The 19,784-nt window shown below is 43.0% G+C and overlaps 1 protein-coding gene across 1 annotated transcript in view; it reads right to left on the bottom strand.

Annotated features, from left to right (window-relative positions):
* LOC140723912 (NACHT, LRR and PYD domains-containing protein 3-like) overlaps nucleotides 1-19,784 on the bottom strand; it is a 73,833-nt gene that overhangs the window by 45,341 nt on the left and 8,708 nt on the right. Inside the window, exon 3 of the mRNA XM_073038451.1 lies at nucleotides 9,491-9,641. Within this exon, the coding sequence (XP_072894552.1) occupies nucleotides 9,491-9,641 (151 nt within the window). The remainder of the gene's footprint in view (nucleotides 1-9,490; nucleotides 9,642-19,784) is intronic.

Genomic DNA, 19,784 nt, shown 5'->3' on the forward strand with positions numbered 1-19,784 from the left:
ACTTCCTAGAATTACCCTACCGCATAGCCACCCATTTGCCTAAGCTCCATGTACCTATCTAAGAGTCTCTTAAAAGACCCTATTGTATCCGCCTCCACCACCGTCACTGGCGGTGCATTCCACACACACACACCACTCTTTGCTTATAAAAACTTAGCTCTGACATCTCCTCTGTACCTACTTCCAAGCAGCTTAAACCTATTCCCCCTCGTGTTAGCCGTTTCAGCCCTGGGAAAAAGCCTCTGGCTATCCACATGAACAATGCATCTCATCATCTTATACACCTACATGATTTTCTCCAGGCTGAATAAGACGATGAGCTCACTGTGGTTTTGACTTTCTTCAGGGCTTTGGATGAAGTTGGTTAAACTCCTTCATCCCCGCTCTTTTCAACGTTTTGGGTCATTTTCACCAATTTTAAAGGACTGTGCCTCAGACAGCTGGGTTGTTGCAATTGTTACATAACAGCAGCGGTAGATCACTAATGGAGTCTGTTTTCGATGTGAAAACCACTATCTTCATTAGTATCGACTCCAAATATAAAAGAGCAAACGAAATAAACAGAAGTTAACAGTGTTATGCGTATATATAGCTCCCAAACTATCAAGCTTGGGAAACAATGCTTAAAGTCTTAAGATGGCAATGTATAAAAGTTCAGTAATCCACGGAATAAGTGAGTGAGAGGAGAGATTTGTAAATCCACACGAACATGTAGAGAAAAGGCAATTACGAAGAATTCCACACACATTCCAAGCTGGGTAAATGAAATAACAGTCACCGAAGATCTTATCCGTCGATTATTTCCAAAATATACTCTGAAATATCACGAGGTGACAGTGACAGGAATATCGTCTTTAAGTGGTTACCACATAACACTCTGATTCTAGGTAAAGGCCAACAAAAGTGATACCACAGGATACTCCAGCAAATCCACACATATGGATTATACAAAGTGACAGTCACACATCCGTTGTGCACTGCGTGCCGATGATCAACCCAGTCTTTTGGGCATGGAAGAGTTCCAACTCATAGCAGTGAGAAGCTGCAGTTCCAACAGCTTCTCTCTCTCTCTCTTTCTCACTCTCTGACATAACAGCGGCACCTTACACAGACACTTAAAGCGACACTTAACTAAACGAATATTAAACACAAAGTACACTGCAGATGCTGTGGTCAAATCAACATGTACAAAAGCTGGATGAACTCAGCAGTACGGGCAGCATCTGTTGAAATGTGCAGTCAACGTTTCGGGCCAAGACCCTAGTCCTTACGAAGGGTCTCGGCCCGAAACGTTGACTGCACATTTCAACGGATGCTGCCCGACCAGCTGAGTTCATCCAGCTTTTGTTCAGACAGACAGACAGACATACTTTATTGATCCCGAGAGAAACTGGGTTTCATTACAGTCGCACCAACCAAGAATAGTGCAGAAATATAGCAATATAAAACCACAAATAATTAAATAATAATAAGCAAATTATGCCATGTAATTACTTGCCAAGTGTACGTGTTGACTCAAGTAAACGAACCCTCGGTCTCATAACACCATGCACTTCTAAAGTCTGACAGCAGACTAGCGAGTGAATCTTCGATGGTGCAGAGTCAGAAACCAAAGAGTTGCCAGCCTGAGTCAGGGCTTTGGGGCTCCAGAGAGAGATGGGGTCTAGAGTTTACCAGGAGGAGGAGGAATCAGACCAGCAGGATGTGGCTACAAAAAAAAGAACTGAATCATTTGGAAACTGGTTGACCAAAAAAAAGGCTGGTTAATTTCTGCAAAATACTGGAGGAAATCAACAGATGAGGCAGCAAATGTCGAGAGGAGTAAATAGACAGCGTTTAGGCCGAGCCCCTTCAGCATGCCTAGCCTGTGTACTCCGCTGCTTAGTTGCTACCTGAACTGCAGAGTTCCTCCAGCATTTTGTGTGTGCATCTTTGTATTTCCAGTATCTGCAGAATCTCCTGTGTTTTACATCTGCATTTTACTTTGGCATGAGATACACATTGATATTGAGTACATTGTTTATGGGAGCCATTTTCTGAGTTAAAACTTCGGGAAAATTCCTGTGAAATCTGAACACAATGACCCGCAACCCCAGACAGTCCTGCTCTCTTCCCTCTCTCTCAGCCACACGATCCGTACATGGGCCCCGGGGAGCTTCCGGCTGATGAGGGAATGGGAACCGATGGATCTCTCAGACAGAGCTGTACTCCAGTTATCTAATTGCAAGGATTGGGAACTCGGAGAAAGGGAACACAATCTTTCACATCACTAGTTGAGAAAATCACCTTTGTTCGACCTCCAATCACTAACAAGAGGAACTCTGCAGATGCTTGAAATCAAAGCAACACACACACACAAATTGCTGGAGGAACTCAGCATTCGTACTCTTTTCCATAGATGCTGCCTGGCCTGCTGAGTTCCTCCAGCATTTTGTGTCTGTTGCTTGTTCTACCTCCTCTTGTTCTGGACCTTTCTACCCATGAGAACATGTTTTGTCCCATTCTCTCTGGGTACTTAATGATATGAAACACCTTTGCCCGGGGAAGCAAGTAGTCTTCACATCACAAATGTGCCAGACTCCAATGAGACAGACTACTACCCTTCCCTTCATATTCATTGGAATTGCCATCACTGAGTTCACCACCGTCAGTCATTTGGGGGAGGGTTCAGGGGGAATATTTATGTAGAATACAGAAACTGGTGATACCTGTGTGTATTGTGGTGATGCAAAAGTTGCTGGAGAATTTGCAAATGGGAAGAAGTGGAGTGATATTTGGAAATCTGACTTTTTAAAGTGTAATTTAGCAAGCAAACCACATATGGACAATGTGCAAAAGCTTTGGTGAGAAAATCCTTCATTTCCTGTTACAGGCCTGCTACATAGGTTGTGAGAGAGTGCAGATGAACTCGATCAAACCCAGAGGAGATCAAAGTTCCTATTGACAGTGATTTGCTAGTTGTGAAATTGAATACCTCTCTATTTAAAATTCACTGTGCACATGTTGTCACTGGGTAAAAAAGGCACAGTACAAGATTTGTGTGCACATTGGTTATTAAAAAAATTAGAGGGGGTATTGGAGGAAAGGAGGGGAGACCTCCAGTGTCCCTGATGCCCTCACCAACAAGATGTGCATCCAGCTGCAGCTTGTAACCCTGCACTTCAATGAGCTGCAACTTGAAATGGGTGAATTCCAGATCATCCAGCAGTAGGAGGGGGTGAAAGATATGACATGAATAGAGGTGAGTTACACCCAAGGTGCAGGACACAGGAAACTGGGTGAGAGTCAGGAAGGGGAATGAGGTTAAATAGCCACCGCAGAGTGGGAGTACAGTTAGACGAGAAGCTAGACTGGACTGCCAACACAGATGCCTTGTGCAGGAAGGCACAGAGTCGACTGTACTTCCTTAGAAGGTTGGCGTCATTCAATGTCTGTAGTGAGATGCTGAAGATGTTCTATAGGTCAGTTGTGGAGAGCGCCCTCTTCTTTGTGGTGGCGTGTTGGGGAGGAAGCATTAAGAAGAAGGACGCCTCACGTCTTAATAAGCTGGTAAGGAAGGCGGGCTCTGTCGTGGGCAAAGTGCTGGAGAGTTTAACATCGATAGCTGAGCGAAGGGCGCTGAGTAGGCTACGGTCAATTATGGAAAACCCTGAACATCCTCTACATAGCACCATCCAGAGACAGAGAAGCAGTTTCAGCGACAGGTTACTATCGATGCAATGCTCCTCAGACAGGATGAAGAGGACAATACTCCCCAAGGCCATTAGGCTTTACAATTCAACCGCCAGGACTTAAGAACTTTTTAAAAGCTATTATTAATGCTTTTTGAGATAGTGATTTAGATGCATATCATATTTTTACTGAGTTAAGTATTGTATGTAATTAGTTTTGCTACAACAAGTGTATGGGACATTGGAAAAAAGGTTGAATTTCCCCATGGGGATGAATAAAGTATCTATCTATCTATCTGCTCTTGTGGCCATCCCCCACAACAACAGGTGGACCATTTTAGAAACTGTTGGGGGGGATTCACTGGCAGAGGAAGGTCAAAGGGCTGATAGGGGGTTCGTTAGTTAGAGGAACAGAACAAGAGGGGACGAATATCCTAGTGGTAAGGCTTGCTAGTGGTAGGGTGGAGAGTGAGGGGTAATGTGGTTAAAATAAGTTGTAGGGGGAATGGGAGCCAGAATAGATAGTGGAGAGGGTGAATTCAATTGACTTTATTACATACATCCTTCATAAACATGAGGAGTAGAAATCTTTACATTACATCTCCATCTAAATGTGCAATGTGTAATTTATATAGATAGTTTGCACATAGGACAGTCAATATAACATTGAAATGCAATTGTATCAGCATGAATTAATCAGTCTGATGGCCTGGTGGAAGATGATGTCCCAGAGCCTGTTGCTCCTTTTGCTGTGGTACCGTTTCCTGGATGGTAGCAGCAGAAACAGTTTGTGGTTCTGGTGAATTGGGCCTGTTTGTCCCCGATATTCTTTGGGCACTTTGTACACACCTGTCTGTGTAAATGTACTGAATTGTGGAAAGTAGATTGTGCAATGTATAATTTCCTTGTTTATATTTAGATACATTTTTTGGTGTATAAAATGATGATGGGTATTGAGCATGTGGGTGGCTAGAGGTTTTTTCCCAGGATTGAAATGGTTAACACGAGGGGGCATAGTTTTAAGGTGCTTGGAAATAGATACCGAGGGGATGTCAGGGGTAAGTTTTTATTTTTACACAGAGAGTGGTGCGTGCGTGGAATGCGCTCCCAGCTGGTGTTGTTGAGGCAGATACAATGGGGTCTTTTAACAGCCTCTTAGATAGGTACATGGAGCTTAGAAAAACAGAGGGCTGTGTGCTAGGGAAATTCTAGGCAGTTTACAGAGTAGGTCACATGGTTGGCACAACATTTTAGGCTGAATGGCCTGGAATATGCTGTAGATTTCTATCTTCTATTTTGAACAGCGAAGTAACTTCTCTTCATTAATCTGTACAGGGTACACGATTTTAATGCCGCTTTTCCACATTCCCACAGACCCTTTGTCCATCTCCTGAGTAAACAGAGATAAAAAAATATTTAAGATTTCCACCATCTGCTTTCGTTCCATGTGTGGATTGCCATTCCGGTCTTCCAGAGGACCAACTTTGTGCCTTGTAATCCTTTTGCTCTTAATCTATCACTAGAACCCCTTAGGATTATCCTTCATCTTTTCTGTGACGGCAACCTCATGTATTCTTTTAGACATCCTGATTTATTTCTTATGTGTTCTCTTGCATTTCTTATACTCCATAAGAAACTGCCTGTCTATCCCTGTTATGCAACTCCATTTTGTGCTTCACCAAGGTCTCAATTTCTCTTGAAATCCACGGTTCCCCACAGTTTCTATCTCTACCTTTTATTCTGATAAGCACATACCCACTTTGTACTTTCAAAACTTTGCTTTGAAGGCCTCCCATTTACCAAGCACACCTTTGCCATAAAGCAGCCTGTCCCAGTCCACAGTTGCCAGATCCCAGTGTTGATTCCAGGTGTTGATCCATGCCCTGAACACATCCACCTTTCCTACGCTGCTCCTTGTATTGAAATATACAGGGCTCAGCATATTCACTGCATCATGCTCAACTTTTTCATTCCTGACTTTGTCTGAGGTCTGAACAACATCTGTCACCACAACCTCTCCACTATCTGTTCTGTTATTCAGGCTCCCATTCCCCCTGCAACTTTAGTTTAACCCTCCTTACCCCCACCTCCCAGCATGCAGATCTATCACCCCTTTGGCTTTCCTCTCCCAGATCAATAAAAAGGAGGTGCATACCAGGTACAGGCAGATAGGAACAAATGGGGTACTTATGAAATACAGGAAATTCAAGTGAACACTTATGAAAGAAATAAAAGAAGGCATGAGGTTGCCCCAGCAGACAAGGTGAAGGAGAATCCTCAGGGAATCTGCAGATATGTTAAGAGCAAAAAGATTGCATGGGAAAAAATTAATCCTCTGGAGGATCAGAATGATAATCCATATGAGCAGACAAAATAGATGTGGGAGATTTTTTTTTTTGCATCCGTATTTAGACGGGAGATGGACACAGAGTCAACAGAAGTGAGGCAAAGCAACATCAACTTCATAGACCCTGTATAGATTACAGAGGTGGAGGTGTTTGCTATCTTAAGGCAGATTAGTGTAGATATATCCCCAAGGCCTGATAAGTTGTTCCCTGGGACTCTGCAGAAGACAAGTGCAGAAATTTTGGGGGCACAAGCACAGATATTTAAATCACTCATAGTGACAGGTGAGATTGGAGGACGGCCAATTTTGTTCCACTGTTCAAGAATGGCTCTAAAAATAAACTAAGAAATTGTACATTAGTGAGCTTGACATCAGTAGTGGGAAAGTTACTGGAACGTATATGCAGGAACCCGATATATAAGTATTTGGATCGATGTGACTTATTAAGTATCGGCAGGACTATCATGGCTTGCAGTGCGATCTGGACCCACTGGGAAAATGGTTTGAGAAATGGAAAATGGAATTTAATGCAGACAAGTGTGAGGTGTTGCACTTTGGTATGACCTACCAAGGGAGGTCTTTCACAGTGACTGGTCGGGCACGGAGGAGTGTTGTAGAAGAAAGGGACCTGGGATGCAAGTCCTTAATTCACTGAAAGTGGTGTCACAGTTCAATAGAGACGGAAAGAAAGATTTTGGCATATTGGCCTTCATGAACCAAAGTACTGAGTACAGGAGATGGATGTTATGTTGACTTTGTAGAAGACATTGGTGAGGCCTAATTTGGAGTATTGTGTGCAGTTTTGGTCACCTACCTACAGGAAAGATGTAAAAGAAGTTCAGAGATTTCAGAGAAAATTCACAAGGATGTTGCCATGTCTGGAGGACTTGGGTTATAAGGAAAGATTGAACAAATCAGGACTTTATTCCTTGGAATGCAGAAGATTGAGGGGAGATTTGATTGTGATAGAGAGGCATAGATAGTGTAAATGCAAGCTGGCTTTTTCCACTAAGATTGGGGGGGGGGGGGGGGGGGGACAACCAGAGGCCAGGGGTTAAGCGTGAAAGGTGAAATGTTAAAGGGAACATGAGGGGAAACTTCTTCACACAGATGGTCATCCGGGTTTGGAATAAACAGCCAGCACAAGTGGTGCATGCGAGCTCGATTTCAACATTTAAGAGGTTCATATAGGTACCTGGATGGTAGGGGTATGGGTAGGGGCAGTTTAAATAGTTCAGCACAAACTAGATGGCCCAAAGGGCCTGTTTTGGTGTTGTACTTTTCTACAAGGACCTGAAATATTACAAAAATTCACTCAAAGCCCTTTTAACAGCTGTGCGAACCAACCATTCATCTCAGCAGGAATTTTTTATATGGCGTTAAAATTGCGGCACTTTCAGTTAATAATACATAAAAGAAGATCCCAGCTGCACGTCAAGAAAGACTATTTGTGTGGGAGTGTTCCAGTTACTGTGGGGCCAGGCACCCATGCAGCTCAGCAGGAACAGGGAATAATACCAATGGAGAGAGTCAAACTGAGCCAAGGCTCAAATTGGAGACGGCAGAGATGCCCCAGTCTTATAGAGACAGGAAGAGCATCAGGGAATTGATGGTCATTCCAGATACCAGCACTCTGCCCAGTCAGGAGATGATTTCTCTGTCCAACTTGGGTTGAACCTCACTGTAACAGTGTGATACCAGATCAAACCTTGGCAACTCATGTAATCTCATCTGAAATGTTGTCCTAAACCCACTGATCGATTTTGTAAATCTTTTTACAGGTTAAAAATAGAAGGAATTTGTCTCCAGGAAGCTCAAACAAGGCACACCAGTTTTGTTGTCTCTGTACAGATATTTAAGAAGTGGAGCAAGGGATCAAATCAACCATCCTTCCTGCTCAGACTGTGGGGAGGGATTCACTCTGTCATCTGACCAACTGGCAAGCCCGTTATTTTACACAGGAGAAAGGCAGTTCACCTGCTCAGGCAGTGGGAATGGATTCACTCGGTTATCACAATTGAAGGTACATCAGCAAGTTCACACTGGGCAAGGCCATTCACCTGTTCTGTGTGTGAGAAAGGATTCAGTCAGTCTTCCCACCTGTGGACACACCAGTCAGTTCACACTGGGCAGAGGCTGGTCAACTGCTGAATTTCTGGGAAAGGATTCACTCAGTCATCTGACCGAATGGCTCACCAGTGACTTCACATCAGGAAGCGGCCGTTCACCTGCTCAGTCTGTGAGAAGAGATTCACTCAGTCATCTACCCTACAGAGACACCAGCGAGTTCACACTGGGGAGAAGCCGTTTATCTGCTCAATCTGTGGGAAGAGATTCACTGATTCATCCAGCCTACAGAGACACCAGCAAATTCACACTGGGGAGAAGCCGTTCACCTGCTCAGAATGTGAGAAAGGATTCACTCAGTCATCCCAACTACTGGCACACCAGTCAGTTCACAATGGGGAGTGGCCATTGTTATAAATCCCCAGGTTTCGTTTGCTGTAGACTGCCATTTTAAGAGAGAGAGAGAGAGATTAAGAAGGCAAATCAGTCTGACTAGCAGCTTGTTTACATCGCTTGCAGATTGTTTAGTTTTAACCAAGGACACAGACACTTGGAGTCAGACGGAGATAAAGGAGGAAAAATGGAAGGATCAAAACCAGGGAACTTGTGGCCAAGGGTCACTGTTTGGATCTTTCCTATGCCCACAAGAGTGGTTTAATTATCGATTCACCGTACATCGAAAGTGTGGTTGTCACCTTGTTTGATCCATAGGAGTGGATCTGATTTGGTGTATCCTGTGAAGACCACTGATGTGTTAACCCTTGCCTGAGTGTGGTGACGACACCCCTTGTGACAATTCACTTTTGGTATGTGGTTTAAAAATTAACTAAAGATACCAACATTACAAACCAAAAAAGAGAACCCATGCGTAAACAATTGAAAATGATGCAGCAAAAATATAAGGTCTTATGGGAAGAAGGAAACAGAATGACATCTTGAAATGTAAAAAAGAATGAATGTATCTCTATTCAAAAAAAAGAAATCAAACACCAAATCCTCTACTAAAATGTTTCAAAAGATAAAAAAAGCAAAATCCCAAAAGGGAACAGAAAGGTTAAACTCGAAATGCTAAAAATACCTACAGTACAACCGAAAAGGAACCCTTACATTCTAACTGACCCGATTGTTTAACGATTTAAGTAAACCCCCCCCCCACCAAAAAAAACGGAACCCAAATTAGACCTTAACAGAGGAAATTTGCTGATCGAGAAATTTTTGAGTTTCTTTTAATGTCTTAAAAAGACTACGGGAGTTATCAGAGAGGACGAGCCTCACTTTGGCGAGGAAAAGTGACCCATTCGAAAAAATTCTGACATCAGAGGTTTAAATGCCATTCGTTCCTGTAAAACCTCAGGGCTATAATCTTAAATGAAGTGGAATTGAAAACCTTTAAATGTAAACTTGCCTTTCTGTCGATCGAAGCGAATCAAACGTTCCTTGATATGAACATAATGGAGATGAAGAATTACTGGCAGTGGATGATACAATTTCAGATGTAACAAGCGATGAACGCAGTCGATTAACGGAGGTTCGTCTAAAACTTCTTTGCCAAACACCTTGAATAGGAATTGAGAAAAGAACTTGATAGGATAATTTTCCTCAACATCTTCCGGCAGACCGATTATCAGTAGATTCTGTCTTCGAGAATGGTTTTCAAGGTTGGTAACTTTCAATTTATAATGATCCAGCTGTTGAGACATCGAAGCTCAATTTTGTTCCAAAGTTGCAACCTTTCGGTCTCTTTACCGAGCACCTTCATCGGGTTCTGAGATTGTTGCTTTCTGCAGTTCAACTTTACGTTTAAGTGATCCTCAACTGTCTTTAAAACTCCTTCAATCACAGCAAATCCTTCAGTAAGTTTTTCACCTGTAAGTTTCCACATCACTTCCAAAGTTATCGGAATTGCTGAGATTGTTTAGGGTCAGCATCTCTTTTTTCATTAGGATCTGAGACTTTTAGGTTCTTTGCTTCTTGTGATCTGGTATTCAGTTCCAACAAATTAAAGTCAAAGTCCAAAAATATATCTATACATAAACCTTGGTATAGGTATAAAAAAAGGGTAAATGAGGGTAGCTACAGGTAATAAAAGTAAAGGGAACGAACCAAGCCAGGTTAAAACTTCACTCCATGAGCGCCACCAGGAGACCCCTGCTGGTTTAGTTTTAACCGAGGACAGACACTCAGAGTCAGACGGAGACGAAGGCGGAAAAATGGAAGGGTCGAAACCAGGGAACTAGTGGCCAAGGGTCACTGTTTGGAACTTTCCTATGCTCACAAGGGTGGGTTAATTACTGATTCAGCGCACATTGAATGTGTGGTTGTCACCTCGTTTGATCCATAGGAGTGGATCTGATTTGGGGGATCCAGTGAAGACCACTTATGCGTTAACCCTTGCCTGGCTGTGATGTGGTAATTCACTTAAAGATGATACCTCTTGTGACAAGTCACTTTGGGTGATAATTCGTATGTGGATTTGGAACAACAGACAAAATCTACAGTGACTGTTCTCTCGTGTTACCACCATGGAACCTGTGGAATTTGACATAATTGCCTTCTCTCAACATTTACCCTGGATTACAAACATCTCCCTCTCATCACCTATTCTGTGGTTGAACTGAAATTTCATATTTTACCATCTCAAGACTCCAAGTCTTGTTTCCCCCGAGCTCAATAGTTTGGGGGTTATAATTACACACACATATATATATATATATATATATATATATATATATATATATATATATACATAACACTGTTAACTTTTGTTTATCTTGCTTAAGTTACTATATTATAAGTAGATTCTAATAAAGATAGTTTTAACATCAAAAGCGGACTCCAGGTATAGTCTATTGCTGCTGGTTTGTTTCTAAAGTGTTACGATTCATAACAACATTGGGCCTGAGTCCGGGATATGAACAGATTTTGGGGCATAGTCATTAATTATTGATTTCATTGGGGAAATCCCTTTTGATTTATTTGTGTGTTGAAAATCAGCAGCAATGGATGCTGATAGATGTCTGGAAGCAACAACCTCTGAGGCATTAGAGGACGCCAGGATTGAGTTGTTGAGTATTGCCAAAAGGTTAAAACTTGCTAAGGTGAAATTCACAATCAGGAGGGCACAGATGCAGAGTGTAATAGCTGAATGTGATGTATCTGAGGGTGTGTTTAAAGTGGAGGAGTTGGAGGTGTTTCCTGAAAGTAAACCTCGTGAGCATGAGCTCCAGTAGAAGTGAGAAAAATTAAAGACGGGGCTGCGGAAAGGCAGAGGCAGTTTGAGGCTAGAGAAGCAGAAAATAAGAGAGAAGAGACAGAAAAACAAAGGGAGGAAGCAGAAATGCAGAAAAAGTTCGAGCTGGAAAAGATAGAGAGATTGCAACAAAAGGGTCTAACATTACACTCTGGTGGTAAGTTTGAGGCCAGTCGGGAAGTTAAATTGGTCCCTCCATTTGACAAGGCAGAGGTTGATAAATACTTTCAGCATTTTGAGAAGGTTGATCAGAGTTTAAAGTGGCCAAAAGAGGGTTGGCCTATTCTCTTACAAAGTGTAATTAAGGGGAAGGCTCAGCAAGCCTATTCTGCTTTGACAGTTGATGAAGCAGCTAATTATGACATAGTGAAACAGGCTGTGCTCAAAGCTTACGAGTTTTTTCCCAGAATCATACAGGCAAAAGTTTAGAAATTTGAGGAAATCTGTGAACCAGATTTATATGGAATTTGATTATGAGAAGTTTGTGTGTTTTGGCCGCTGGTGCACATATAAAAATGTAAATGATGATTTTTAACAGCTTGAAAGAGTTGGTTTTAATTGAAGAATTCAAAAGGTGTATTCCTGATGAGATAAAGACGCATTTAGATGAAAAGCATGCTGCCACTTTGCAGGAGTCTGCTAGATTAGCAGATGAGTTTGTTTTAACTCATAAGGGTACATTTACCCAGAATAAGAACTTCCAAAAGAGTAGCTGGGATAACCAGGGTAAACCAGAAATTAAAGCTGGAACTAGTGACAAGAGTAAGGATGAAGGGAAACAGTTGAAGGAGAAATATTCTTGTCTCACTTGTTACTATTGTAAGAAAGCTGGTTATGTGATGGTTAATTGTTCCATCCTGAAGAAGAAAAAGGAAAAGGAGGCAGTCCCGAATGCCTGTGTTCAGTCTGTTGAAGCACCTGTAAACCCACTGGGTTCTGGACATTCTGCTGAGGTTCAGATAAGGACTGGGAGGTCTGACCGAGTTAAGAAGGGATTCAGTCATTTTATGTCAGATGGGTTTGTATCAGTTAATGAAGAGTCAACCCTGGTACCAGTGAAAATTCTTTGAGTTACTGGGGCTTCTCAGTCACTTACATTAGACAGTGTTCTAAAGTTTGGTGATGAGACTAACACTGATAAGGTAAATCTTATTAAAGGCATTGGGGGAGGCGGTGTGGTTTCTGTGCTTTTGTACAAGGTAACTTTACAGTCAGGGTTGGTTTCGGGACCTGTTAAGATTGGATTATGCTCCAGTTTACCGGTGGAAGATGTTACTTTGCTGTTAGGAAATGACCTGGCAGATGGTAAAGTTGTTCCTGCAGTGCTGTTGACAACTAAGCCAACCACTGATGACCCACAGATGGATGTTAACATTTATCCTTCCTGCGCAGTAACTCGAAGTATGGCTAAAATGTCTGCCGACGCAGACGGTTCTGTGCAGCATGATTCTGATACCCATGATAGCCAAAATCGGGATTCAGGTTATGATGACTTGTCAGGAACTTTTCTGCCTTCATTGTTTCAACAGGATTCAGGTAGTAAGTCTGATGAGATAGACTTATCCCTGTCTAGGAAGGAGTTTACAGCAGAACAGAACCGAGATCCTGAGATTGAAGCTTTAAAAGAAAGAGCTCTCTCAGATGATGAGATTAAGATTCCCAAAGGCAATACCTCTCAGAAATATTAAAGCTAAAACTGTGGCGAAGGTTTTCACCAAGTTTATTACTTTATCTGGTTTGCCTAAAGAAATCCAGTCTGATCACAGAAGTAACTTTACATCTAGTTATTCCAGCAGGTAGTTTATGAACTGGGAGCTAAACAAGTTACATCATCTTTGTACCATCCAGAATCACAAGGGTCTTTAGAAAGATTTCATTCTGCCCTCAAAACAATGAATAAGACATATTGTGTTGAAAATGGAAAGAATGGGATGAAGGAATATATTTGCACTTGTTCACAGTAAGAAAGTTGGTACAGGACTCCCTGTGCTTTACTCCATTTGAACTTGTATTTGGTCGCAGAGTGAGAGGACCTTTGACCTTGTTAAAGGAACAGTGGATTGATGGGGATGTACATGTTAACTTGTTAGACTATGTTTTGAAGTTCAAAAATAAACTACACCAAGCCCGTAGTCTAGCGAGACAAAACTTCAAGATTTCTCAAAACAAAATGAAGTGTTGGTTTGATAAGCGAGCTTGGAAAAGAAAATACCAGGTGGGGGATTAGGTGCTTGCCTTATCTCCAATATTGACAAATCCACTTCAGGTGAAATTCAATGGACTGTATGAAATTGTCTCTCAAATGATGTGAATTATGTTATCAAAACACCCGACTGACGTAAACTAACACAGGTGGTACACATAAATATGATAAAGCCTTATTTTGACAAACGGGCACCATCTGTGAGTGTTGTTGTCAAAACATATGAATCTGGCAACCCTGATAATGAAACAATTGACTTATCTGAGACTTGTCACAAGCCAAACATGGTCCCAGTTAGGCTAATGAACTCGGTTGTTCTAGAAAATATTGATAACAAGTTGGCTCATCAGCAGCCAAAGCAACAACAACAGCTGAAGGAATTAATTCTGAAGTTTAAAGATTTATTTCCCGATGTTCCCAAGCAAACCACGGTCGCAGTACATGATGTAGATGTTGGTGAAGCCAAACTGATTAAACAACACCCATATCGCATGAACGTAGAAAAGTGTAAATTGGCTGAGCAAGGAATTGAATATATGCTGGAACATGGTATTATTAGTCCTTCAGCATCAGAGTGGAGCTCACCCTGCGTTATTGTGCCCAAACCTGATGGCAGTGTTAGATTTTGCACTGATTATAGGAAGGCAAATGCAGTAACAAAAACAGATGCCTATCCTATCCCTAGGGTGGATGATTGCATCGATAAGGTTGGAAAAGCTAAATTTCTTACAAAGATAGATCTGTTAAAAAGGTATTGGTGTGTTCCATTGACGGACAGAGGGAGAGAAATTTCTGCATTTGTGACACCATCTGGGTTGTATGAATACAATGTTTTGCCTTTTGGAAGGAAAAATGCTCCAGGAACATTCCAGAGAATGATTTTGTAATTCCAGGGTTAGAACACACAGATGCCAATATTGATGACTTAGTTACAGGGAATGAAACTTGGGAAGAGCATATCTCTGCAGGAGAAAAGCTGTTTGGCAGGCTTTCCCAGGACAACCTTACAGTTATCTAAGAGTGAATTTGACCATGCCACTGTGACCTGTCTTGGCTATGTTGTAGGTCAAAGCAAGTTGGCTGTTGTTCGGGCAAAATTCCAGGCAATTTCTCAAGTTCCTATTCTGACTGCTAAGAAGGCTCTTAGAAAGTTTCTGGGAATGGATGGATATTATCGTAAGTTCAGCAAGAACGTTGCTGCTATCGCTCTCCCTCTGACTAATCTCCTGAAGAAGGGTGAAAAGTTTGTTTGGACCGAGCCTTGTCAGGAGGTATTTGATCGATTGAAAGCCATTTTTATGTCATTAACCTGTGCTCAGGGCACCTGACTTTACAAAGCCATTTTCTATAGCTGTGGATGCCAGTGATGAAGCTGCCGGGGCAGTGTTATTACAGAAAGATGATGATGATGTTGAACATCCTGTAGCTTACTTTTTGAGAAAATTCATTGAGCATCAAAGTAGTTATTCCACCATAGAAAAGAGTTGTTGTCACTTATCTTGGCTTTGCAGCATTTTGATGTCTGTGTTTGCCCTGCACAGAAACCACTTGTGGTTTATACTGATCATAATCCGCTTAAGTGTTTGAGTCAGGTAAAGGACAAAAACAGAAGATTGTTAAACTGGTGTCTGATTTTGCAAGAATATGATATTGTGATAACGCATATAAAAGCCAAGGACAATATCATTGCCGATTGTCTTTCCAGATGCTAACCTTACAGTTTACCTCACAGGTACTCCTTCCTCTTACTGTGATCAGACAGCTGATCACTGATAGGTTGAATTTCCCCATGGGGATGAATAAAGTATCTATCTATCTATCTATCTAGTTGTTGGTCATTAAGGTTCCCCCAGGGTGGTTTGGATGGAGTTGATGTGGAGGTCGGGGCCATCCCAGTGAAAGAACCAGACAGTCAAACACTCTGACCTTGCGACCTCCGGCCACGGATGGTGCCACAGTGAACCTTCTGCAGAGCGCAGGCGCAGTGCTGACCAGATGTTCGGGCGGCGGTGAGAAAGGGACTGATCTGGGGTTTGTGTAAATCTACGGTCGGCTGCAGTGGGGAATGTCTGGGTCCAAGCTCTGCTGGACAGCCAGAGTCTCCAGGCTCTCCAGTCTTGCAGCCCCGGTTTTAGTTTTGCGCCTGAGCTGGGATTGCGGGATCAGTTAGTAGTGGTTCCGTAGCGGGGAGGGTGGATGTGGGTGAAGGGGATCAGACTGGACAAGGGTTGAATGAAGTGGCTGGGGATGAGCAGATGGAACCAGCTGGGAGAAGGGATCAAGGACAATCACTGAGGGTCCTCCAGTAAACCACAGATACCGAATTAACCGTAGGCACCACTGTATAAAAGATTCTAAAATGACCAAGATACAACAGGAAATTTGTCGTTTTCCTTTCTCCCTTCACCAAATGTTATCTGCACACAATGGAAAGTATCCCATCCAGATACTTCACACCTTCCCATGACTGCAAGGAGCTGTGGACAGAGCTGAGCACATCATACAAACCATCCTCCCCTCCATGGACCCTGTCTACACTTCCCTCAGTAAAGTAGGCCATGTACTCAAAGGTCCCCACAACCTGGGACATTCTTACTTCTCACCCGTTCCCCATCAGGGTGGAGCTACAGAAACCTGAAACCATGTACCACCAGGCTCAGGGATAGTTTCCATTCTGCTGTCCTGAGCAAACTGATAAGATGGACACCTGACCTCACTACTTTACTTGAAGTAATGTGACACTTTCGGCACTGCACTTTCTCTGCAACCATAATGCTTGGTAACACTGTTATTGTTTTACTTTGTATCACCTCAATGCACAGTTTAATGAATTGGTGTGTTAGTACACAAGACAAAATTTACACTGAACCTCTATACATGACAATAATAAACAAGATTTCCCATTTTAATGCTGTGGAAATTATTAGGCAGCCTGGGTTGCTGGTTTGGATCTTCTGCAGGGAGAATTAAGTGAAGTGTAGAATTTTTTTTAGGAGCCCAGATACGCGGAAACACATGATGAAAGCCGAGGTGTTGTGGTCACCATCAAGACATCTGCCATCTGACTGACCACCTTCATTGTCTACTACTAGGTACAGTATGACATCTCCAGTTCCCCACCCATATACAATGTCAGCAATTCCTCATGGACATACAGCATTTTGGAATGAGTAAATGGGAAACAGTATTAGGAAAGTTGAAATTACAATTGAGAATAACCCTGTTACATTTGCACTTCTCCAAAAGCTGCAAACCTTTCTGCTCCTCATTGTCACGGTGGCCACTGAGAAGGCCCATAGAATTCTCCGAGAGTAATGGCCCCCTTCCTATTTCTGGCCATCACCCACACCGAATCTGTCAATGGCCCTCTATGATGTCCACTATAGCGTCCTTTACAACATCCACATATTCTGTAGTTGTGATACCATCCTTGACTAGTAATCTCACTTGTCTGTCTTTCAGTTCTATCCAAATGTATTTTGAAACCAATAAACCTTGGAGCATCTAACAGCCAATTCTCTGTAATGGTCAAAACATCATAATTCTATGTTCAGAAACATTTTCTAAAGTTATTCTTGATTTTAAAACTGAAAGTAAGCTTAGTTCAACCAAACTAACTGACAACACAATGCCCTGTCCACAGCCTATCCTTCCACAGATCCTCTGAACATTGCATCTCCCTTTAAAAACATAGAAAATACTGCCCTTCAACCCACAAAGCTGTGTTGAACCTGTACTTAGATTAGAAATTACCTAGGGTTACCCATACTCCTCTATTGTTAAGCTCCATGCACCTATCCAGGAGTCACTTAAAGGACGCTATTGTATCTGTCTCCACCACCATCGCCGGCAGCCCATTCCACACACTCACGCCTCTCTGCATAAAAAACCTACCCCTGAAATCTCCAGTGTATCTGCTTCCAAACACCTTGAAACTGTGCCTTCTCGTGTTAGTGATGAGTTGAAAACTGGTGATGTGAATATTATTGAAGATATTTGGAAAAGTATTGCTCCTGGACTTTTGAATAAAGTACATGTGAAGTCTGTATTGGATTCAAGACCTTTGACTTTGCTGAGAGAAACAACTCTCTCAGATGCTGAGACAGTACATGCTGATTTGTTAAACTATATTTTGGAATTTAAAGATAAGCAACTTGGTGATGTTGTTAAAGTTTGTGATTTGGAGAGACCAACAGCAGGTGTTATTATGGAAACTAACAGAATTAAAGATCTTGGAGATAAAATGAATGACTTGTTTGGAAATTTAATGAATGTGCTCAGTTTGGGAATGATGAGAGAGAAGTTAGCACCTGTGCAGGGAGTCCATGACGGCCTTGTCCGAGCCGGTAGGCACGTTGATCACGTGATGGTTACTTGTTCTGTGGTGAAGTGGACAAGCGACAATGGGTGATCAAACTCCATTTTCAATACAACAGGAGCTGGTTTTGCAGGAATTTGACTTTTCTTTGTAACAAAGCATGTGAAAGATAAAGACAATATCATGGTAGATTAACTGTTTGAATATTAAGTTTAAAAGTGAAATAGTGATTAGTATTTGTATACACTTCTGTGATGTGCTACATGATAATCACATGGATAACTACATCAATACGGAATGGTGTAAGAAGTCTGTGCTGGTTTCCAGACACTGCTCATCGCTAGTGGAGTTTGTGGCTGTTAGATGCAGACCACTTTATTTGCCACGGGAATTCACCTCTGTTCTTATATTTGGTGTCGACATTCCCCTCAGCGCTAATGCTAAGGAGGTGCTCTGTCAACTGTACAGGGCTATTAGCGAACGGCAGAATGCACACCCTGATGGACTGTTAATTGTCGCCGGTGATTTTAACCACGCGAACCTTAAGTCAGTGCTCCCCAAATTCCATCAGTATGTGGACTTTGCTATGAGAGGGGAGAACGTGTTGGACTTGGTTTACACAATCATCCCCGACGCGTACTGGGCAGAGCCCCGCCCCCACCTCGGATACTCAGACCACATCTCTGTTATGCTAATCCCAGCATACAGACCGCTCATCAGGCGCTCCGGACCAGTTTAGAAGCAGGTGAAAACCTGGCCAGCAGGAGCCATCTCTGCTCTTCAAGACTGCTTTGAGCACACTAACTGGCACATGTTCAGGGAGGCTGCAACCGATGGTGACTCTATCAACTTAGAGGAGTACACAGCATCAGTGACCAGCTACATCAGCAAGTGCATTGATGGTGTTACTCTGTCCAAGACCATCACTTTTCACACTAACCAGAATCCATGGATGACTGCGGAGGTGCGTGCACTGCTAAGGTCCCGCGATTCCGCCTTCAGAGCAGATGACAAGGCAGCTCTAACAACAGCAAGGGCCAAACTGTCCCGGGCCATCAGAGGGGCAAAGCGTGCACACGCCCAGCAAATCCACAGCCACTTCCAGGACAGCGGCGACCCGCGGCGCATGTGGAAGGGCATCCAGGACATCACCAACTATACGACAAAATCAACTGACTGTGCAGGTGATGTCTCCCTCCCAGATGTGCTGAATGACTTCTACGCCCGGTTTAAGGTGGAAAATGACATGGCGGCGAGGAAGTCCACCCCTCCTACAAATGACCAGGTGCTGTGTCTCTCCGTGGCCGATGTGAGAAGAACCCTGTGCAGGGTCAACACCTGGAAGGCTGCTGGACCAGACAACATCCCTGGTAGAGTGCTCAGAGGATGTGCAGACCAGCTAGCAGATGTTCTCACTGACATCTTCAACATCTCCCTGAGCAACGCCACCGTTCCAACGTGCTTCAAGGCTGCCACCATCATCCCCGTGCCGAAGAAGTCTTCAGTGTCCTGCCTAAATGACTACCGTCCCATTGCGCATATATCCATCATCATGAAGTGTTTCGAGAGGCTCGTCATGAGGCATATCAAGACCCTGCTGCCCCCCTCACTGGACCCCCTGCAGTTTGCGTACTGTCCCAACCGCTCAACAGATGCTGCCATTGCCACCACCCTTCACCTGGCCCTAACCCACCTGGACAAAAAAGACACACAAGTATGGATGCTGTTCATAGACTTCAGTTCAGAACTTCAGAAACATAGACTTCATCCCTCAGAAACTGATTGGAAAGCTGAAGCCTACTGCATCTGAACACATTCCTCTGCAACTGGATCCTAGACTTCCTGACTGGGAGATCTCAGTCAGTCCGGATTGGGAGCAGCATCTCCAACACCATCACACTGATCACGGGGGCTCCCCAGGGCTGTGT

This window comes from Hemitrygon akajei, unplaced genomic scaffold, assembly GCF_048418815.1.
Source record: "Hemitrygon akajei unplaced genomic scaffold, sHemAka1.3 Scf000147, whole genome shotgun sequence".
In the NCBI taxonomy this organism is placed as follows: Eukaryota; Metazoa; Chordata; class Chondrichthyes; order Myliobatiformes; family Dasyatidae; genus Hemitrygon; species Hemitrygon akajei.